Here is a 23,808-nt window from a genome sequence, read left to right on the forward strand (position 1 = left end):
ATGCCGGATACATGTGCTTGCTGGTTGCTTGAACCGGCATTAAAGGGGAACTGAAGTAAGAGGTATACGGAGGCTGCCATATTTATTTCTTTTTAATCAATACCAGTTGCCTGGCAGCCCTGCTGGTCTATTTCTCTGCAGTAGTATCTGAATAACACCAGAAACAAGCATGCAGGTAGTCTTGTCAGATCTGACTTTAAAGTCTGAAACACCTGATCTGCTGCATGCTTGTTCAGGAGCTATGGCTAATAGTATTAGAGGCAGTGGATCAGCGGGGCTGCCAGGCAACTGGTATTGCTTAAAAGGAAATAAACATGGCAGCCTCCATATACCTCTCTCTTCAGTTCCCCTTTAAATAGCACAAACCTGGAGCAGCAGCAACTACTCAAACATCCAAGCGTCATGTTCTATGCATTCTGCAGTTCCGTTCGGGCTTTCCCGCATCCTCAGTGTGCGGCTCTTGGCGCGCCATATGACCCTCATTGGATCAGGTAACATGCCGGGAGCAGAGTGTGGATGCTGGAAATCTGCTGGTAGCTGCACAATGATTAGAAGAAGGCGCCTGGATGTCTGTGAGTAGTTTCTGCTGCTCCAAATCCCTGAAAAGCTGAGCCCTGTTATCCTACTCAGACATACTGGTTAGTTGAGACTTCCAGTTGCCAGAGTTCCGGATAACAGGGACTTTGCTGTATTATAATGGTGCACACAAAGATGTAGCGTGTAACTGAAGAATGTTTCAAAGACAAATTAACTGATCTGATCAAGAATGGAATTTTAGCATGAAGACCACAATGTCCAGAAACAAAACAAAGCGCACCAAACCTTTTAGCGTTGCAGTTTGGGAATTGGTTAATATATAAACATACAGACTGTATCCTGAACTCTAACTCATTTGACACAGCACGTGCTTAACTGCATGATTAAGCACAGTTTGTAAAACGCGTTAAGGTGGCCATACTTCTAGCGATTTGGCCATAAACTGCAGGCAGGTTCCCACCAGATTTCAGCATGAAATCTTTCAGCAATCAACCTTGTGACACCAACCACACGAGGCAACAACCTGGAAGAACCCGGCAAGAGTCCAGTGGGCGGCGAAGAGGTAAAGTGATAATGCAGGGGCACCAGAGGAGATACATTTATACTAGTAAGGACAGAGGCTGGGCGTTTCCGGCGAGTTTGTGATTATCACACGCCGTTACCGCCACGCAACCAATCAAGCATGTCGACCAACATCTTGCATCATGTCCAATCAATACAGTCAACCAATTTTGGGCCGAAATCAAATAGTCGATCAGGAATGCTTTTGGAAGTACTGATTTAAGCCGATTCAATAATTATCGAATCGGATGGTCGATCAGCCGCCAAATCAGTAGATGTATGGGCACCTTAAGTGTTCAGGCTGCATTTGGTATGTTGTGAGCTTGTGTAGCAAAACATACCCAAGCAGCAGATGCCTTTTGGCTCTGCGGAACCCTTCAATGATTAGAACATTATCATCAATATCCTGAGTCAACAAATTGACTCAAAGTTTCAAGTAACCATTGGTGTGCTGATAACTTCATATCCTATTTATTTCATGGCAGATTTACATGAGAGTGTGGTTCTGAATTTCATTATCCTTATCCCTCTGGAATTTTATAATACAAAAAAAGCTTTGCTTCCTTTTGTTTCCTGAACTTTCAGCAGCAAAATCCATTTAGGAAAATCAGGTTACCTCGGAGGATACAAAATAGTAATGATTAAATGGCTGCCAATTTGGATGGGATTTTACGGAAGCAGTAGGGACGGATAACTGAGCACTGTAATAACTTAGATCAGGGTGCAGTAAGAGGAGAAGGCAGAAGGATAGTCCGTGTTAGTCATGGTACAAAGAAAGCTAAGAGAGTCTAGTAACCGCTTTTCTATATATAAAAGAAACAGAAGACAGAACCCAGGTTCTCCCCATAATGAGGAGGTCCGTGAGGGGTGGAAGACTGAAGCGGGACTTTGGTCCTCAGAAAGAGGTCTGTGGTGTTCTGGAAGACCTCCCAAACCACCCACAACTGGACATAAAAACATGGAATCTGCAATCATCTTTCCCAATTGCATGGAGGACCAAGAAAAAACATAAAATGACAAAAAGGAGTGGCATTGCCTCCTGAGCAAATTATATACAAAGTCCTTGTTCTGACACAAATAACTGGATAAGATTGGTCTTCGAGGTCAGGGTGGTCCAGTCTCATTTAGGCATGTTGAAAAAAAGGAATGAATGATTTTATCAAAAGGAATCAGCAGGTGACATTTCAGGAGCAGCAGGGGTCTTGATCCAAGACCAGAATGCAATGGACATCAACTCTGCGGCGGAGCAAAGATGAAGGCAAAGCATCATTTGAGCAGAAAGCGTTTTTTCTTGAGTTGCCACCAGTAAGATTGTACCAGCATTTCTACCTCAGCCTGTTAGGATCTGGACCGTATTGCATCTGTCTCACATCGTAGAGTTTGTCCAGTAAAGTTGCTAGAGATCATCATGTAGCTCTGTTCATGTCCTTTAGAGGTTGTCCCCAGGTTGGTACTGGGGTTCCGTGGCAGTGAAATAGTCTTCTAAGAAGGCCTGCAAGTACTCAAACGTTGGCCGCTCTTCTGGGTCTTTCCTCCAACACTGCAACATTAGATCATGGAGTGACTCTGGGCAGTCTGGAGGACATGGCATCCGATAACCACGCTCCACTTGATCAAGGACCTCTCGGTTCACCATACCTAAGGGGGAGGGGAGATCAAACATCAGAAGGATTAAAGAAAAAAGCAAAGATCAGTGCACATTCTAGTGCGTGGAGTACCAGTACTTAAGTATTTCAAAAACCATAACATGGAAAACCAGTAAAAAGACAAAAAAAGGAGGGACAAATAATGCCTTAGCATACCTATACTCATCCTGTTTAAATGCCTTTGATAGCAAGCAGGATGTTTATAGGCAAAGGACTGCAAACAAACAGAGAGGGTGAAAACAAAACCTAATTAAAGCAATATTTCTTCATGGTTCCTCCCCCTGAAGCCATCTGTTTGCAGGTGTCAATGCTGTTCAAATAAGTCGAGCAGAACTGTGGTGTGGCTCTGCCCTCTTGCCCAACTTGTCCTTGCTAGCTACTTCTCACCCACAATATTCTGTTCCCCCCTCCGACTGGTGATCCTAGCTGTAGATTGAAGTAGTGCCTACAACCTAAAAGCCTTTGGAGTGTGCTGGATAGGAGGACATTATCGCACGCACACAGAGGATGCACAGGGGGCAGGCCTGAAAGACCCCTGGAATACAGTAATGGAAGTGGAACACTAATGCTAGGTACACACTTTGCAATTTTCTGACAGATTTAGTGTTAGATCGACTATTTCCAACTTGTCCAATCTGATTTCCGATCGATTTTCCTATGGATTTTTCCGTTGATTTCTATGGAAAATCAATCGGAAATCAGATCTGACATGTTGGAAATAGTCGATCTAACACTAAATCTGTCAGAAAATTGCAATTTCCAACATGTCAGATCTGATTTCCGATTGATTTTCCATAGAAATCAATGGAAAAATCCATAGGAAATCAGATTGGACAAGTTGGAAATAGTCGATCTGACACTGAATCTGATAGAAAATTGCATTGTGTGTACCTAGCATAATATCTGAAATTTATTACTCCCGGTATATTTATAGTGCTCCAAACTTGACAGATACAGTGGGATGCGAAAGTTTGGGCAACGTTGTTAATGGTCATGATTTTCCTGTATAAATCGTTGGTTGTTACGCTAAAAAATGTCAGTTAAATATATCATATAGGAGACACACACTGATATTTGAGAAGTGAAATGAAGTTTATTGAATTTACAGAAAGTGTGTAATAACTGTTTAAATAAAATTATGTAGGTGCATAAATTTGGGCACGGTTGTCATTTTATGGATTCCAAAACCTTTAGAACTAATTATTGGAACTCAAATTGGCTTGGTAAGCACAGTGACCCCTGACCTACATACACAGGTCAATTATAAGAAAGAGTATTTAAGGGGGTCAATTGTAAGTTTCCCTCTTTTACATTTCTCTGAAGAGTAGCAACATGGGGGTCTCAAAACAACTTTTTAATGACCTGAAGACAAAGATTGTTTACCATCATGGTTTAAGGGAAGGATACAAAAAGTTATCTCAGAGATTTCAGCTGTCTATTTCCACAGTTAGAAACACATTGAGGAAATGGAAGACCACAGGCTCAGTTCAAGTTAAAGCTCGAAGTGGCAGACCAAGAAAAAGCTCGGATAAACAGAAGCAAAGAATGGTGAGAACAGTCAGTCAACCCACAGACCAGCACCAAAGACCTACAACATCATCTTGCTGCAGATGGAGTCACCATGCATCGGGCAACCATTCGGCGCACTTTACACAAGGAGATGCTGTATGCAGAGGAAGCCTTTGAGGTATGCTAAAGCACATTTGGACAAGCAAGCTTCATTTTGGGATAAGGTGCTGTGGACTGATGAAACTAAAATTGAGTTATTTGGGCATAACAAGGGGCGTTATGCATGGAGGAAAAACAACAGCATTTCAAGAAAAACACCTGCTACCTACAGTAAAATATGGTGGTGGTTCCATCATGCTGTGGGGCTGTGTGGCCAGTGCAGGGACTGGGAATCTTGCCAGAGTTGAAGGACGCATGGATTCAACTCAGTATCAGCAGATTCTGGAGACCAATGTCCAGGAATCAGTGACAAAGCTGAAGCTGCGCCGGGGCTGGATCTTTCAAGACAACGACCCTAAACACTGCTCAAAATCCACTAAGGCATTCATGCAAAGGAACAAGTACAATGTTCTGGAATGGCCATCTCAGTCCCCAGACCTGAATATAATTGAAAATCTGTGGTGTGAATTACAGAGAGCTGTCCATGCTCGGAAGCCATCAAACCTGAATGAACTAGAGATGTTTTGTAAAGAGGAATGGTCCAAAATACCTTCAATCAGAATCCAGACTCTCATTGGAACCTACAGGAAGCGTTTAGAGGCTGTAATTTTTTGCAAAAGGAGGACCTACTAAATATGGATTTCATTTTTTTGTGGTGCCCAAATGTATACACCTGCCTAATTTTGTTTAAACAATTATTGCTCACTTTCTGTAAATGCAATAAACTATTTCACTTCTCAAATATCACTGTGTTTGTCTCCTATACAATATATTTGACATTTTTTTTCGTAACAACCTCCAATTTATACAGGAAAATCATGACAATTAACATTGCCCAAACTTTCGCATCCCACTGTAATTGTACTTACCAAGTATAATTATCCCAAAATGTATCTCCACAACGCCTCCCCAAATGTCAGATACTTGATGCACTTAGTCTGTACCTACAGGCGCTGGAGGTCATTTTACCTGAAAAGCTAGACTCTTGTTTAAATTCTGGGCCACTACTTCATCTGACCACTAAGTAGCACTGCTGAGTAGGAAACACACAGCCTTAATTAATTGATTTCAATGGATAAGCCCTATACTTTGTACTGCAAATAAAATCCAGCAGCCAGGACAGCACAGCAGTGGTGGATGTAAACAAAAGAAAGACCAGGCTCCCTGGATCACCTGGCAACCAGGACCTGGGGGTATGGACCAAGGATACAGGGGCTATAGGGTATGATGAAGTAGTGGTGAGAGAGACATAAAAGATAATTGCTTTTATAAAGTGCTTTTATCAATAAAGTGTTTGTAAAACTTTAGAAGACTGAGCACTAATCAATAATACAGCATTATTTAGGTTATACCCTCTCCTTTTAAGAAATAGGAGTGTGAACAGGCGTATATGCAGTATAAGCAGTAAATCTGTGCTTATCCTGATAGTAATATAGCTGCAGTATGTGCTGATCTCTTCTTGAAAATGTACTTTGAAATGATCCTTGATGCTTCTACATTTATAAACTGACTCTCTGCTCACTATTCTCCGTCTACTGAAGTCAGCCTCGTACACATGTAGGGGGCATGTCGCCGGGCAGGGATCGAGACTCCATCCCTCAGGCAACATTGAATGGCCGACACCGTACAGGCCCATCACTAGTCTGAAGTGTTCTGTTGCTATGGCCTGATCCGGACACTGGATTGGGCTTCCTCTTCCACCACCGAGTGACATCCTCCGTGCCCAATCACATGATATAAGATGATCGGATGATGTCAGCATTACAGCGCCACTTGGTGGAGGAAGAGGAGAACCAATCCAGCCTCCAAATCGGGTAAATATATAATTGCTCCCTGTGCCGCTCTGCATTAGGCTGGCAGGCTGGCAGATGCACATTGGCAGGCTGGGGGAGACACACAAGTATGTGGCGCGGCAGCACCTGTACTGAGAAAAAAAAAAAGTCAGTGAAAAGGTTAAAATCTTAGCTAGACATTCAGGTTGCATCATTCCTGGCAACAGTACTATGGAACCTGCAGTGACCTATAGACCGACATTACTAGGAGTAATGTTAATGCATTTCTAAAAGAATCACAAAGAGCCCAGCATATACAGTGAGTGGGGAGGCAGCACTCCGACACTTGGAACAGCATAGTCCCAGTGGGTGGAAGCAAAGGACTGCACAGCTCTTTTCGGGACTAGAACCTTGAACTTTTGTAAAGTGCGCAGTTTGTTGTTTTTGAACTTGCATTGCTTACCAGTAGAGATAACTGCTGAGGTAATAGCGCTGGAGGGGATAATGTTTGCATAATAAAAATGCATACTCACCCAAGTAAATCATAGTTGCCTTCAGTGGCCGTAAAGTCCCACACAGGCCTTGCCAACCTCTGCCCCCCTTCCTCCACATCTTTGCTCTACTGCTTCCATACTGGAGGAAAAGACCATTGGATCATGCAAGAAGCTGGGCAGCCATCATGCTCATTATGAATGTGGGCATGAGGTCATCACGCATGCATTGCATATTGCACGGCTGTCCACAGGGGAATCTATACAGTATTAGAAGCAGGAAAACATGGACATTTCAGGCCAATTCACGCTACAAGAGCTTTTCTAAACACTTTGCGATTTTAAAAGCTCTTGCTAAAGTAATCCTAAGAGTGTGTTTTTACTAGAGCTATGTGATTTTGTAAAAATTACCCATGGCATTGCATTAGCAAGAGATTTTAAAATCATTACGGGAGCTCTTAAAAAGCTCTTGCAGTGTGAACCAGGCCTTAGACATTGGCGATGCAGCTTTACTCTCAAAAACATGTTCAGCCTTGCTTTAATAAACACCATACTCCCATGCCTCTCCACTACATAAGTTAAGACAGTCTCTCCAATGTGATTAGAGAGGGCATAAACTTGTTATAATGCAGTGTCTTTTAGAGGCTGAAAGGAGCAGTGTAACAGCAAGCAAACCCTGATCCAACTACTCTGAGCAACTAGACTCCCAGAAGCTGTGTGGTCCAGACAGTAAAAGCAGGAACCAGGAGCTTGGGAATGGTCAACGACATGCAAGGGAGTTTTCCAGCAAGCAAATGCAAGGGAGTTTTCAAAACTGGTACAAGGTCATGTAACTAGCATTATGGTAACATGTAGGAAGGCTCTGATATTGCAGGTCTTGCTCACCAGGATATGGCACTCTTCCTTTAGTGGTAAGCTCTGTTAGAAGAATTCCAAATGACCAGACATCAGATTTAATAGTGAATCGGCCATAAAGGGCAGCCTCTGGAGCAGTCCACTTTATAGGAAACTTGGCACCTGTAAGATAGAAGCAGGTATCAGTGACATGGCAACAGATACACTATTCTATAATATGTTTAAAGGGAACATAAACTGAGAAGGATATACAGTGGGTTGCAAAAGTATTCGGCCCCGTTGAAGTTTTCCACATTTTGTCATATTACTGCCACAAACCTGAATCAATTTTATTGGAATTCCACATGAAAGACCAACACAAAGTGGTGTACACATGAGAAGTGGAACGAAAATCATACATGATTCCAAACATTTTTTTTACAAATAACTGCAAAGTGGTGTGAGCATAATTATTCGGCCGCCTTTGATCTGAGTGCAGTCAGTTGCCTATAGACATTGCTTGATGAGTGCTAATGACTAAATAAAGTGCGCCTGTGTGTAATCTAATGTCAGTACAAATACAGCTGCTCTGTGAGGGCCTCAGAGGTCGTCTAAGAGAATATTGGGAGCAACAACACCGTGAAGTCCAAGAACACACAAGACAGGTCAGGGATCAAGTTATTGAGAAATTTAAAGCGGGCTTAGGCTGCAAAAAGATTTCCAAAGCCTTGAACATCCCACGGAGCACTGTTCAAGCGATCATTCAGAAATGGAAGGAGTATGGCACAACTGTAAACCTACCAAGACAAGGCCATCCACCTAAACTCACAGGCCGAACAAGGAGAGCGCTGATCAGAAATGCAGTCAACAGGCCCATGGTGACTCTGGACGAGCTGCAGAGATCGACAGCTCAGGTGGGAGACTCTGTCCATAGGACAACTATTAGTCATGCACTGTACAAAGTTGGCCTTTATGGAAGAGTGGCAAGAAGAAAGGCATTCTTATGCATTCTGTTAACAAGTCCCGGTTGCAGTTTGCCACAAGCCATGTGGGGGACACAGCAACCATGTGGAAGAAGGTGCTCTGGTCAGAAAAGACCAAAATGAAACTTTTTGGCCAAAATGCAAAACGCTATGTGTGGCGGAAAACAAAAAACAGGGGGGGGGGGGGGGGGGGGGTTGGCGCATCTCTTCAGCAGGTACAGGGAAGCTGGTCAGAGTTGATGGGAAGATGGATGGAGCCAAATACAGGGCAAACTTGAAAGAAAACCTCTTGGAGACTGCAAACCACTTGAGGCTGGGGCGGAGGTTCACTGTACAAAGTTGGCCTTTATGGAAGTGTGGCAAGAAGAAAGGCATTGTTAACAGAAAGCATAAGAAGTCCCGTTTGCAGTTTGCCACAAGCCATGTGGGGGACACAGCAACCATGTGGAAGAAGGGGCTCTGGTCAGATGAGACCAAAATTGAAATTTTGGCCAAAATGCAAAACGCTATGTGTGGCAGAAAACTAACACTGCAGATCACTCTGAACACACCATCCCCACTGTCAAATATAGTGGTGGTGGCATCATCATGCTCGGGGGGTGCATCTCTTCAGCAGGGACAGGGAAGCTGGTCAGAATTGATGGGAAGATGGATGGAGCCAAATACAGGGCAAACTTGAAAGAAAACCTCTTAGAGACTGCAAACCACTTGAGGCTGGGGCGGAGGTTCACCTTCCAGCAGGACAATGACCCTAAACATAAAGCCAGGGCAACAATGGAATGGTTTAAAACAAAACATATCTATGTGTTAGAATGGCCCAGTCAAAGTCCAGATCGAAATCCAATCGAGAATCTGAGGCAAGATCTGAAAACTGCTGTTCACAAACCCTGTCCATCTAATCTGACTGGAGGTGGAGCTATTTTGCAAAGAAGAATGGGCAAGGATTTCAGTCTCTAGATGTGCAAAGCTGGTAGAGACATACCCTAAAAGACTGGCAGCTGTAATTGCAGCAAAAGGTGGTTCTACAAAGTATTGACTCAGGGGGCCGAATAATTACGCACACCCCACTTTGCAGTTATTTGTAAAAAATGTTTGGAATGATGTATGATTTTCGATCCACTTGTCACATGTACACCACTTTGTATTGGTCTTTCACATGGAATTCCAATAAAATTGATGCATGTTTGTGGCAGTAATTTGACAAAATGTGGAAAACTTCAAGGGGGCCGAATACTTTTGCAATCCACTGTATATTTTTCCTTTCAAAATAATGCCAGTTGCCAGACTCATAATAGCCACTTAATAAAAATGCAGATCAGGTGCTCTGACTGAAATCAGAGTGGATTAGCTTCATGCTTGTTTCAGGTGTGTGATTCAGCCACTACTACAGCCAGAGGAGCAGCAGGACTGACAAGCAACTGATATTGTTTAAAAGGAAACATTCAAATCCCTCTCAGTTAAGGTTCCCTTTAAAACCACCTTTCCCTTTAGAAGCTTGCTGAAAGTTTACATTTATATTTCCTTGTAGTCATGGCAGCAGTCCACACAGTAGAGCCCAATTTTTCACATTTCTCTACTTCTATCATTGGCTCAGGAAGAATGTATTCTCAGCTAAAGACTCTTATACTGGGAATACACGGGTCGACCCCAGCCGCGTCCCCGCTCATCCGCGCCGATCGATTACCGCTCGTCCCCGCCGGCGCTTCCTTATCAGCGCTCGATTCCCTGCAATTGTCTGCCGGCTGGGGTCGAGCGGCTTGATCGGGCCAGCTGAATATTATCAGCTGGCCAGAACAGCTGGTCGATACACGGTACAGAAACGTACCGTGTATCCCCAAGCATTATGCTGGGGATACACGGTACGTTTCTGTACCGTGTATCGACCAGCTGATAATATTCAGCTGGCCCGATCAGGCCGCTCGACCCCAGCCCGCTCTATCCCCGCCGGCGGACAACGGCAGGGAATCGAGCGCTGATAAGGAAGCGCCGGCGGAGACGAGCGGTAATCGATCCACGCGGACAAGCGGGGACGCGGCTGGGGTCGATCCGGCGGCTAATCCGCTGCCGGATCGACCCGTGTATTCCCAGCATAAGACTTTCTAAAGCCTAACCGTCAAACTCTGGCCCCCAGAACAAATTTGGCCTGAAGTCATCAAATTTGGCCGCCAACTGGTTTCCGCACTCAGCGTTGTTTACCTCCAGTATAGCTTCTCTGGTGGTCTAGAGTGGGCCAAAGCATTAGATCACTGGGAAAGCCATATGGGGGCAGAAAGGAGAACGCACTAGACACAAGGCAACTGTATAGGGGAGGGATGGGGTCACTATTAGACACCAGGAGACTATTTAGGGGTGAGAAGGGAGCCTACTAGACACCAGGGAACTATATAGGGGAGGGAGGGGTTACCATCAGACACCAGGGAGCTGTATAGGAGAGCAAGGCGGCTACTAGAAACCAGAGAACTGCATAGGCGAGGGAGCAGGCATTGGACACCAGGGAACTGTATAAGGGAAGGAGGGTGCCACTAGAAACCAGGGAACAGTATAAGGGAGGGAGGGGGCCACAAGACACCAAGGAACTGTATAGGGTTAGAAGTGGAGCCACTAGACACCTGGGAACTTTATAAGGGACGGAGGTTGCAACTAGATTTTGAGGTTGGCCCAAAACTTGATCCCAGTGTTCAATTTAGGCCACTTTGTATTTGATTTTGACACCGCTGTTCTTGAGTAAGAGTTACATTTGCCTGGAAGTTACCGCAACACAACCTCAAAAAACCATATACACAGTTTTTCATCTCCTTCCACTACCCTCTCTTAGCACCACGGAAGCTCCCAAACATTAGAGTCCATCTGTAACCCTGTTCTAGACTATAGTCATAAGGTCAAGCTGTGGCATCTGACTGTGGGGGGTGGGGGTGTTGTCCAAATTAGTGTAGCAGCCTGGCACATTTCCCACTCAACACCTCGCCTCTATTGGATGGGTTGTGGCCTTTACAGCGATTAACCTGCCCCTTACACTCCGATCATTGGCCGGGGCATGGTTACAGAGGACTGACAGTAGGGAGGTGGGTTTTTGTACCGAGATTGCAAGAAGGCGTGGCACAGACTAAGCCTTCCGTAAGGACTGCAGCCTATAGTTATGCAGGTCTGTGATTCAGGAAGTGACGATTAAGGGGCTTCAAACCAGAAACTTTAAATGAATGAATCTGACATCCACTAATCCATGAGAGTACACTAAGATAAAACAAGTCTTCCCAATAAATGCTTACACAGGACCAGAAAACATCTGTGTCTGAAGTTAGGCATGAGGATAGGCAGTAATATAGTAATTTTGGCTTACAGTGCTGTGTAAACAGAAACAGCTGCCACAGTATAATGAAAGAGAGTAGCCGCATATTGTACATAAACAAGCCCCTCCATATAATTAAGCAGAGTACATCTATAATTATGCGCAGATCGTGGTGGATGGAGATTGGCAGAATGCAGCCATACCTTGTCTCGCCGTGTATTCATTATCTTCTATCAGACGGGCCAGTCCAAAGTCAGCCACCTTACATATCAGGTTCTCGCCTACAAGGATATTGGCCGCTCTGAGGTCACGGTGTACGTAGTTCATGCGCTCTACATAGGCCATTCCAGAGGCAATCTATCAGAGGAGAAATAGTGAGGACACAAGCAGTACAGTACAATGATCTGGGCAGTACAGCAACAGAATTTATATTTATGTTGCCCACAACAATATTTCATGTTCATGTTGGATGACACTGCACTTGCGATTTCTGCACAAACATCTGATTGGCTCTTTGCCAAGCAGCCTTTACAGTGCTATAGAAGAAGCAGTTTTATGATGCAACATATCAGATAAACGAAATGGCAGAAAATATATGGTAGTTAAGTAAAGGAAACAAACGTAGACTTGAATATTACAGCCAGCTTTCTCACCAGTGTTGGTGGTAATGTTACGCCTTTCCTTGCTGGAATACTGATAATGTTTCAGGTAATGGAGGAGCAGTACCATTAGTTTACACTTGTTTGGGAATGCCGGGCAAAGGTCAGGTAAAAAAAACAAAACAACATTTGGGGCAGATTTAAAAATACTTCATTAGCAATGTCAAAAAAATAGAGTAGATCTTTATGATATACACTTATGGTTCTTGTCTCCTAAGGCAGACCAGGGTCGTTGTAAGCAGTTGTTAACAAAATCTGTATGCTGGAGAACGCAAGAAACTGAGACTGGTCTCTCTTGCCTACATGGAGTACAAAGCCTACATTACGTAGATTGTAATGAAAACTACAATAGAAATGGTGAATTGATAAGTTAAAAAGTCAGGATGGACTAGGAGCATAGGTTGGCGGTAAAAATGAAAACCTATTTCACAGACAAATTTATTCTGAAAGTGCCATTTTGTACAGATGGGGGTGGGGTGAGTGTTAGGTGTAGGTAGGGGGGAGGTTCATGTTAGGTGTAGATAGGGAGGAGGTTAGGTGTAGGTAAGGCAGGTAATAATGGCTTATAACCTGTTCGTTATATTTGGTGCCACTATAGACCACAATGTAATTTTGGCACCGGGGTTCGGCTATTACAGCGACAAAGGTGTACGAGCAGTGCATGAGGTTTGGCTACTGTGCATCTGAACTTTGGATAATTGCAAAAATAGTGATGTTGGAAGAGTAAGCAACCCTAGTGGTTTCTTGGGGGTCAGAGATTCAGCTAGTAGGAAGCTGAAGCCAGAGTGGCTTCTGCACGGCACTAGTCTGAGCTGTAGGTAGGGGTGGCGGTAAGTGTTAAGTAGTGTACACACGCCGTATTTTTACAAACGACGGGTCCGTTAGACCCTCTTGCGGGGTGGTCGTTCTGACAGTAGTACGAGAGTACAGGCTGTCGGCAGACTGATAAGACTGTTTTTGACTGTGTTTTTAACAATACGGTGAGTGTACGCGCCTTTAGGTGTAGGTAGGAGGGAGGGAGGGTTAATGTTAGGCATAGGTAGAGGGATGTTAGTACAAGCTGTAGGTAGGAAGGAGGTTACATTAGTTGTAGGTAGAGGAGAGGGTTAGCGTTAGGCATAGGAAGACTGCTAGACATAGGTAGGGGGGGAGGTTAGTGTTAGGCATAGGTAGGGGGGAAGTTAGTGTAGGCGTGTGTGTGTGGGGAGGGGGGTTGGTGTTATGCATAGGTAGATGGGAGGTTAGTGTTAGGTAAGAGGGAGATAAGTGTTAGGTAAAGATTAGGGAAGATGACAGGTTAATATAGGTAAAAATACCAATATACTATCAACATTATTTTAATGTTGTATCCTGTGCAATAGCTGCCTTTGCACCTTTTTACATGTACACAATAAGCGCCACTAGGAGAAGGCAAGCAGCTATTGTGGTAACCAATAGTTTTAGTACTTAACAAAAATGTGTGTCAATAGTGGCATGCATATCATTGGAAAGCCCTGGTAACAGGCAGCAGTTACGTGCTCGTTGTAGAAACCAGCAGTGGCATTATCATTGCAAAAGTACAAAAGTGATGTAAAAAGATATCAGGGTGCAAAAGATAATATCACCTAGGTTTTCATACAAACTTCACTAATGAGCAAGCCCCAGTCTCTTGCTGAAACCGAGGAAATCGCACAACTGTAGCCACGCTAAATGAGATAAGGTAGTACGGCCAAGTGTCTCACCAGTCACACCTCCCATTGCAAGGCTCCATGTTAAAGCTGGGCCAAACTATTGCCCAAACCTTTGGAGCTGGCTCTGTGGAGCACAAATGTGTAACTTGTGCTCACCAAGAAGCCAGATCCAAAGTTTTAGAATATGCCTTACCACTCAATACTGGACATCATAGGCAGTCATTGCTACATTTCTTCCCTTATTGGGGCTGGTCCGTAGTACTGTAAGAATACCTTCAGAATATGGTCGTCTATGCAACAGGGTGCTCATTACTGCTACCAATTAGTCAGTCTTAAAGTGTCCCTTAGACAAGAAGCGTCTCTGGTACACTACTTAACTGGGGCTTCCTTAAGCCCCGATAGAGCTGCTCGTTCCTCATCGTCTCCCTGGGCGACTCCTGTCACCCGCCATTGTCCCCGAAAGCCTGGCCGAGTCGTGCATGTGTGGCCCAGTGCGCTCCTGTCCCTGGAATCCATCTGGGCCAGCGCCACGCAGAGTGCGCAAGCACAGATCACTCCCAGGGTTTGGAGAGCGGCAGGGGAGCACGCCTGGCCGGGCATGCGTGACAGAGCGCGACTCAGCCAGGCTTTCAGGAACAACTGCGGGTGACAGGAGTCACCCAGGGAGACGGTGAGGGACGAGCAGCCCTAACAGGACTTAAGTAAGCCCCAGGTAAGTATGGAACCTGAGATGCATCTCTTCTCAGGTTCACTTTAACGTACGTACAGGTGTGTGTTTATCTCTATGAACTCAAAGGCAGGGAACACACTTGTCAGTTTTCTGCGCGCGTTTTCCTGCATACTTTTTCTGCACACGAAGTGTGTTTCTATGCAGGAAAACACGCGCGTTTTTTCACAGCAGCTGATGTAGTGGATAGAGAAAACTGACCAAATGTGCAGAATCAGGATGCAGAATGTCAGTTTTTTTTCTGCGCGCCAACATATTAAGTGTGAACTAGCCCATTGTTTAACATGAGTTCTCAGTTTTTCTGTGCAGACAACGCGCACGAAAACAGTCAAGTGTGTTCCCTGCCAAAAGGAATGATTCCCCCCCGAGCAGAAATGGAATTTCAATTGAACTCTGAATACCAATAATACAGCTTACCTGCGCTGCCATGTCTACGAGCTGTGGAAGTCGGAGGTAGCTGCCCATCTCGCTTTTGAGAAAGTCCAGCAAGCTGCCTGCGTGGGGAGAGACAGGGGAAAATGCATTAATCAATAGAACAATCACATAGCTGTGTGGGATTCCTCCTGAGGCTCTGCATTCCTCTCTCAGTCAACAAGCATACAGGTAGGGTAACTGGCTACTGCCCAAACCATCCACAGAATGTATGTGATCCCTTGTGCAATTATGGTGGCAAGTTCAGAGGGCCTCCAGTGGGCAGTAAGACAAAGATTAATGATGAAACAGGACTGCATCATATATCAGTTACACATACACATTTCCATCTCTGCCACATCACTAAAATTTACACCAGTGGTAGTGTAAGGTGTGCAAGCCCCCAGGACGGATACTGCAAACTATCAATATAAACAAGAAGTCCTGGAAAAAAGAAGCTGTGCCACTAATAATTATGATTCTATTGCTTTTTTAAACAGAGTAAAATAAAATAAATAAATCATAAACTCGATTGCAATTATGTACTAGAAGACACCAATAGAAACCTCAATCAACAAATAACCCTGACCGCTGCAAGAGAGTGACCCCCCATAGGGTTCTGTTAGAGCCTAAGTGGGGAATTGAATCTAGGACCCGGGTCTGTTATGCTGTACAGCGAGTACCAAAAGTGCAGTGTGTAATAGAAGATATAAAGTGCACAGATATCGATATAAGGTGCAAACATATGTACATAAGCAACTAAAAATGTGAGAACTGGTTTTCTGGTTGCTTAAAAGGACACCCGAAGTGAAAATAAAGTAATGAAATAAACTATTGTATCCATCTTCCTTCTCCTAAAAATGACTTTTTAAAGAGACACTGAAGCGAGAATAAATCTCGCTTCAGAGCTGATATTCAGCAGGGGCATGTGTGCCCCTGCTAAACCCTAAACGGGGGTCCCTTACCTCCCAAATCCCCCCTTGCAAAATCCACGACCAACTTGGTCGTAGATTTTGCTGCTCTTGAGGCAGGGCTAACGGCTGCAGCCCTGCCTCTAAGCGCTGTCTATCAGCGGCGCATCGCCGCCTCTCCCCCGCCCCTCTCAGCAAAGGAAGACAGAGGGGCTTGGGAGAGGCGGAGATACGCGCTGATAGACGCGCGTGGAGGCAGGGCTGCGGCCATTAGCACTGCCTCACCAGGAAGAGATCCCCGGGACTCCACGAGGGGATTTGGGAGGTAAGGGACCCCCGTTTAGCCGCGTGATAGCGGCGTTTTAGCAGGGGCACACATGCCCCTGCTGAATATAAGCTCTGAAGCGAGATTTAGTCTCGCTTCAGAGTCTCTTTAAGGTATTCCACAGTTTTATTTTATGTTTAAATCTACTTTTTAAGTTTTAACTGTTTTATTGTTTTTGCTCAATGACACATTCATTGAAGTATGCCAGAGCTAACATCTATGAACTATTGACCCTTTTTATCTCTTTCCTGCTCTCAAAAGCCATTTTGTGCTAGGAAAGTGTTTTATAGTTGGAATTTCTCATCAGTGAGGGTCACACTGTGGTCACTTCCTGTCCGAGTCAGGACTGAGTCAGCCACTTACACACCTGATATTTAACTCTTCCAGACAGAGCAAGAAAAAAAGGAACATAGCACAATTATTTGTGTGCTAGGCACTGTACACACGCATGTCTATCTCATCATGTCACTTCAGGTATCCTTTAAGATTGAATTTTAAAAATATGCCTACATAATACAGTACTATTCCCCGCTCTATATACATATCATGAACTCTGTATTAAATGTTAAAGGGACTTCTTGCACCTCTCATGGGTATGCCTTTAAGCCAGATGACTTCCAACAAAGTCGTGCTATGACCCCTCTGAACGAGCCTCTTGCAATGGCCATGCGTGTCACTTCCTCTTTCTGCTTCCTGTGTATGGTGTAATGGTTAAGGGCTCTGCCTCTGACACAGGAGACCAGGGTTCGAATCCTGGCTCTGTCTGTTCAGTAAGCCAGCACTAATTCAGTAGGAGACCTTTGGCAAGTCTCCCTTACACTGCTACTGCCAATAGAGCGCGCCCTAGTGGCTGCTGCTCTGGTCTGGCGCTTTGAGTCCGCAAGGAGAAAAGCGCAATATAAATGTTATTTGTCTTGTCTTGTTTTCCTTCAGTGATGCACTTCTCTAACAGAGAACACAGGGGTGACCCGGAAGTTATAACATAGCCAATATGGCAGGCGCGATTTTTAAATTGAACAAAAACTATTTGGTGTAGAACGAGGATTCAGGGATCAAATGAAAGAAGAGAGAACAAGCTACAGAATGGTATGCATTTAAGTACTTTGCAGTACTGGTCGGAGTCTCTAGGCATACCCATGAGAGGTGCTTGGATTTACGTTAAAATACAGTAACTGAAAGTAGATTCATCTTGGGGGAGCCGTGGAACTCAGTCTTTAGTATTCCCAAGGTGACATGTGACATGATGAGATAAACGTGTATGTACTGTGCCGAACAGGTTAATCACTTCCGTACCAGCAGTCTCCGCCCCCTTAAGGACCAGAGACTGCTGGGTACCAAAGAACATCACCTCCCGATGAATCGCCGGCACATACCTGATGGTCCTGCTGTTCCTCAATCCCCTCAGGCACCTCTCTGCCAGTAGAGCTGAGTGAGCAGGTCATGAGCTGTTTTCAATGGCTCCTGACACAACAATGTAAGCAGATGGGATTGGCTTACAGTGATAACATGGTCAGAAGCCCATGAAATCGGCTCCTGACCGGCTCACACAGCTCTGCCATGATATAGACGGCAGGGCACGTGATCTGCGGCGGGGAGAGAGTGACACGATCGGAAGTAGCGTGTGGTGGGATGATTGAAATCTCTAGCGGTAAGCGGATCAAAACAGGGCATAGATTCCAATGACAGAGGTCCGGAAGTGGTTAATAACTAGGCTGTGTATTTTTTTCTTTTCCTGCCTAAAAGTGTACCCAAGGCGGATTTTGGTGGACAAAATGGGACAGAGGCATGTTCCCTTCTAAATCACATATCGGTGTCCTCTTGGGGCTGCTCTGTCTCCCCCAAAACCACCAACAGCAGCTTGTTGGTAGACTGACAGGGGAAGTGGCATTATTTGTAGGAAAGCCACTCCTGCAAAACACCCACTCTAGCATAAGGAATGCCCCATTATCGCCTCTCCATACCCCCTCAAAGCCTGTGTGCTCTTGGATGAGACGCACGGAGCTGAAACTGCAAAGTCATGACCCCGGGGTTGCAGTTTTTTTTTTTTTCCAAACAAAACTGAAGCATAAAAAAAAAAAATTCAAGAATGGCAGGGAGCAGCGGCAAGTGGCTCCTCCTAATTTGGTTAGCCCCCTGGATCAGGTAGGTTTTTTTTTCAATACGATTGTCAGCTTTGGTTCTCTTATCTTCAAGCATGCAAGTGACAGCTTCTCTCTTATCAGTACCCCTCACTTCTAAGGTATTATAGCCATAAAATCTTTCCTGAACAGAACAACTCCAGAGGGCGGGGATAGATAAAAAAAATGGTTAATAGTTCATTTTAGGTCTGGAATTTTTGAGACACTGCTAATGAGAAGAGACAATAAACCATGAAATCTACTTTGTAAATACTTAATATACAATAAAACCATGGGATATCTTAACTGCTTCCGGATAGTGGTGAATGAAATCTGCGCCCTGTTTGGAGGATGTCATTCCTGCCAGGATGTAGATTTCACCTCACCACCGTGTGTTCTTGCCGCCCTCGTCGATCGAGTCACTCTCTGCCAGCCGCAGCTCACTCACACTGCTGTCGGTATGACAGCAGAGCTCTGTGAGCCGGTCAGGAGCAGATTTCATTGGATCCTAACCCAGTCATCAATGTGAGCAAATCCCATTGGCTTACATTTAACACAGGGTCAGGAGCCAATGAAATCAGCTCCTGACCTGCTCACAGAGCTCTGCTGTCGTAGAGATAGCAAAGCGGGTGGGCTAAGGTGACAAGTGTACGGCGATAGCAGCGATTCAGTGAGGCAATTTGTCAGTATGCGGCGGTTTCTGGTGCAAGCGGTCTCTGGTCCTTAAGGGGCCAGAAACCGATGGCACTGAAGTGGTTAATTAAAGGAGTAAGAAGACAGAGCCATTTGTTTACCTCATCAGTTTATTTTCACCTCCTGTTATATTATATTGAACCTCGCCATAAGGGAAGATCATAACACTGAATGTTGTGGGATGTGGGGTTAGGGGAAGCACGATTAGTTACCTACTCATGTAGGAGCACCCCCCATCCCTGTGATTGTCGCAATCCTGTCCACAGCCAGATGCACTTCAAAGGACCCATGTCTGAAGCTTGCTCCCGGCCTCAATCCATGTTGGGAGCTGTATGCCTCAATGCATGACGGGAGCTGTAGTCTGTAGATGTGTGTATATCTCCTGCCAGGGAGATATGCCATGTACACCTTCCGGCATGCATTGCGGCCAGGAGCAAGCTGCAGATGCATGTCCTTTGAAGTCCGTTCCCTTCAAAAGGACACTGAACAGACCTAAAAAAGCAATACTGAACTTGCCTGGGGCTTCCCCCAATACCCCGTAGCCCGTGAGGTCCCCTGGCATCCTCTGGGTCCACTCTGTTCTCCCGTTGGCTGCTCCGTTAATTTTGCAACCTGGCCGGGAGTCGTGTGCAATTGTGCACGACTCCCAAATGGGTTACGCTGTTAATGGAGCCGCCAACAGGGGAACGGAGGGGACCCAGAGGACGCTGAGAGACCTCATGGGCTACAGGAAGGTCCAGTTAAGTTCAGTATTGCTTTTTTTAGGTCTGTTCAGGGTTCCTTTAAGCACAGCAGAGCCCACAAATAGCCTAAGAAGTTGGACTTCATCACTGTCACTACTGCCTGCAATTTGTTCTGGTTGTTTGAGAATGCTGGTTAGTTGAGTTCTGGATAACCAGGACTCTACTGTACATTGTTTATTATTTATCCATTTATACTGATGTACTTTCTATCAAAACTCAATTCTCTACCAGAATTTTAGAAAGGAGTAATTTTTCCATCAATTTATTTCTGAAAAGTACTTAAAAACAAAATGAAAACAGTATGTTTAAGGCCTGCCCCTTTGGTGGATCATGTGACTTTCAGGCAGCAAGTTACCCTCACATGAGACTCTGCTGTCGGGTCTGATTTTATGTCCAACTACACCCAAAATAGAACAAGATATTTTCACAAAGTAATCATGCCAATTTACTGTAGATTATAAGTATTTTACATTTGGAACTGGCCTGTACTCCCAATCTGTGCACCTATTCACACAGTCTTAAGGTGGCCACACACCATACAATTTTCATGCAATCTGGCTGTGCAATCAATCACTAAGTGCTGTTATATTACATGGATGTTGGTAAGATTGTATAAAAATTGTACGGTCAGATTGCATGAAAAAAATTGTATGGTGTGTGGCCAGTATGTCTAGAGCCTAGGCAGCTTCCTGTGAGCAGATCCTGGTGTTACAACTACTCAACCACAATAAGCATTCTCACCTACCTAGAGGATATGGTTTGTTGCAATGCAGGAAATGTAGTCTGGAATGTATTGTCTTTCATAATTTGGGAGTTACATGGTCACACGATTCATTGACTGACTAACCCATTGGTTGAAACCAAAGGGAGCAAAATGTCCATAGTGAAGTGTGTAAGCATATTTGGCCCATTAAGTAGGTATTCTGTCCACCAATCTGCTTGCATACACTGGTTTATAGTCTCTTGTGAACATAATTGCTATTAGAACGTTCCTAATGCAGTTATGGGTTCAGTAGGGCTTTAGCTTGTCTGTATGAGGCTGGTGCTGATTAGCACAGCACTGCCACACGGCTATCACGTCGCAACAGCTTCTGGTAAGTTAGTGGTACTGTTATGCCGCTCTCTGCTGCACTAAAAAGGTGCCAGCACTTTTCCATGCCATCCTGGCTGCCGCGGCTAACATGAGGATACGCACACAACCTAAGAACCATAGGATGCTGCACTGGCAACTGACAAGGTGCTGTGGTCCTGGCTGTGAGAAAGCATAGTCAATAGCAATCTCCCCCCTCCACATTTACTGATAAGACCTTATGTAGAGGTCAAGGGCCATATGGAAGCATGGGTTTACTCAGCACCTTCTTAATTCGCTTAAAAAAAATGTTTACATCAGGGGATTTAACTAGATCTCCATAAAACTAGCCCTACTCTGTGTACCTGTCTGATTTGAGGGCATCAGAATGTAAGTTTTATGAGATACTATTTAACGACTGACAACAAAACTCACCTTTGCTCATGTACTCGGTCACAATGTAGATGGGCTCCTCTGACACCACAGCATATAGCTGCACCAACTTCTCATGTCTCAGTTTCTTCATGACCTGTGCCTCCTGAAGGAAGGCCTCTGGGGACATGGTGCCCGGCTTCAGGGTCTTAATGGCCACTCGTGTTGTACCATTCCACGTACCTAAAGACACAACAGCGTAAGGGCTACACAAACCACAGTTCATAAGTTCATACACATTGCTATGTATATTTCTGTTCAGTAACATTTCATAAACTGCATTCACTTAGGCCAGTTCCTCACTGCTGACACGAAAATTAAGTTACCTTTAAAAATGTGGGCAGCGTCTGTTATAAAAGTAAAAAAGGTTACCCTTGGAATTGCTGTAGTTTTTAAATCTGATAAAAAAGTAGCGCTGGAACTGCTCATCGACAATGTTCCACTAAGCTCCAAGACTGCTGGCTTTTCGTACAACAGTTATGATCCTCACGTGAAGTCTCAGCCTGCATCTTGCATGCTTGAGGAGCTGAGCACACTGATGAGGTCATCATACTGCCCCTTCCATGGTCTTGCTGGAAAAAGCGTTCATGTATATGCAGTGCATCTTTGGAGGCTCAGTTTACAGTATTTGAGGCAGCAAGGACAAGAGCTCTTCTCAAAACTTAAAAACTAAATATAGTGTCCAAATGGCAATAACCTGTAAGTCTTGGGTGTTTTTTTATCAGTGATAAAAGCGGTGGGAGGATCAGATAGACAACACCTGTTTCGGACACACACCGGGATGCTTGCACATCCAGCTGGACGCTAGAATCCTCAGAAATAGCACAGAATACTCACCCATCCACACTTCCCCAAAGCAGCCTTGTCCCAGCTTGAGCTCCAGGCGTAAAGAATCTCTTGGGATTTCCCAGGCATCTTTTGACAAACCTTGAGTCTGCGGCTTTGATGTGGGACACACTGTGGTAAGCCGGTGACACAAACCATCTGCATGCTCTGTGGGGGAGGAAAAAAAAAAAAAAAAAAACACAGGAAACCTGTTAATATAGACCTACAGTCAGCCTACAGGTGCTAGAGGATGGGCTTTCAAGAGACATCTGTAATCTGAGTCTTTGCTTCAACATTACTCTAATGCTGGGGATACACGGTACGTTTCTGTACCGTGTATCGAGCAGCTGATCCGGCCAGCTGATAATATTCAGCTGGTCCGATCAAGCTGCTCGACCCCCGCCGGCGGACAATGGCAGGGAATCGAGCGGCTGATGAGGAGCGCCGGCGGGGACGCAGCTGGGGTCGATCCGGCGGCTAGTCGGCTGCCAGATCGACCCGTGTATTCCCAGCATAAGGCTGGCCATAATCCTATCACTTTTCCAGCCAATTTGGTCACTTTCCGGCAGTTAACTCATTGAAAAGGTGATTGTGTATGTCTAGCGGGCAGGACAGAAGAGCAGCAATGCGCTGGCGGCTGCACAACATGAGTGCTACAATGCCAGCTGTTCCATGAAATCTAGACACAGATTGTGAATCGGTTTCATAGTGAAATCAATTCACAATCTGTTTGCAGTAAAGGCAGCCATACGATCCCTCTCTGATTAGATTCGATCAGAGAGGGATCTATCTGTTGGTCGATCTGATGGCAAATCGACCAGTGTATGGCCACCTTAAGACTTCGATGGATGTACGATTATGGTAGGGATAAGATTGTGAGCCCCTCTGAGGGACAGTCAGTGACATGAATATGTACTCTGTAAAGTGCTGCGGAAGATGACGGTGCTATATTAATAATAATAATAATAATAATAATAATAATAATAACAAGATGTTAGAATCGATCACTACAACCTTATCAATCTTACTGTTTTTTTTACTGCCAGACTTTATTTCTTCTTTTACTATTAATAGATGCATGGTATTAGAGAGGAACTTATGTGAAGTAAAAAAAAAAGTAACTTACCTGGGACTTCTTTCAGCAATCTGCATTCTGCGCAAGTGCAGTAGCAATTTTTACATGCATGGGAGCACGATCAGAAGGTGTGCGACCCAGGGCCACACATACAGCTAACTAGAGGATCACAAAATGATGGTGAAGGCACAGAAGGACTGCAGGAGGCTGGAAGAAGCTCCAGGTAAGTTATACTGCTCTTTTTATTTTCTGTTTACGTTTCCTTCTAAGCCTTTAGTCTTTTTCTGGGACCCGGTGCCAAAGAGGGAGAAGACTGAGGACAGCGGCGTGGGAGCAATCCGTGCAGATGGGGCTGGAGGAAGCCCCAGGTATG

The 23,808-nt window shown here is 44.8% G+C and overlaps 1 protein-coding gene across 2 annotated transcripts in view; it reads right to left on the reverse strand.

The window, feature by feature from the left end:
* Nucleotides 1–2,237: 2,237 nt before the first annotated feature.
* LOC137541592 (tyrosine-protein kinase Src-2) overlaps nt 2,238–23,808 on the reverse strand; it is a 99,516-nt gene continuing 77,945 nt past the window's right edge. For both annotated transcript variants that reach the window (XM_068262976.1, XM_068262975.1), the window contains 6 exons: nt 22,373–22,528; nt 21,539–21,718; nt 15,252–15,328; nt 11,982–12,135; nt 7,561–7,692; nt 2,238–2,736 (listed from right to left, as the gene is read on the reverse strand). In XM_068262976.1, coding sequence (XP_068119077.1) covers nt 2,528–2,736; nt 7,561–7,692; nt 11,982–12,135; nt 15,252–15,328; nt 21,539–21,718; nt 22,373–22,528 — 908 coding nt within the window. In that variant the 3' untranslated portion in view covers nt 2,238–2,527. The remainder of the gene's footprint in view (nt 2,737–7,560; nt 7,693–11,981; nt 12,136–15,251; nt 15,329–21,538; nt 21,719–22,372; nt 22,529–23,808) is intronic.

The sequence above is a fragment of the Hyperolius riggenbachi genome, chromosome 12, assembly GCF_040937935.1.
Source record: "Hyperolius riggenbachi isolate aHypRig1 chromosome 12, aHypRig1.pri, whole genome shotgun sequence".
NCBI classification, from domain to species: Eukaryota; Metazoa; Chordata; class Amphibia; order Anura; family Hyperoliidae; genus Hyperolius; species Hyperolius riggenbachi.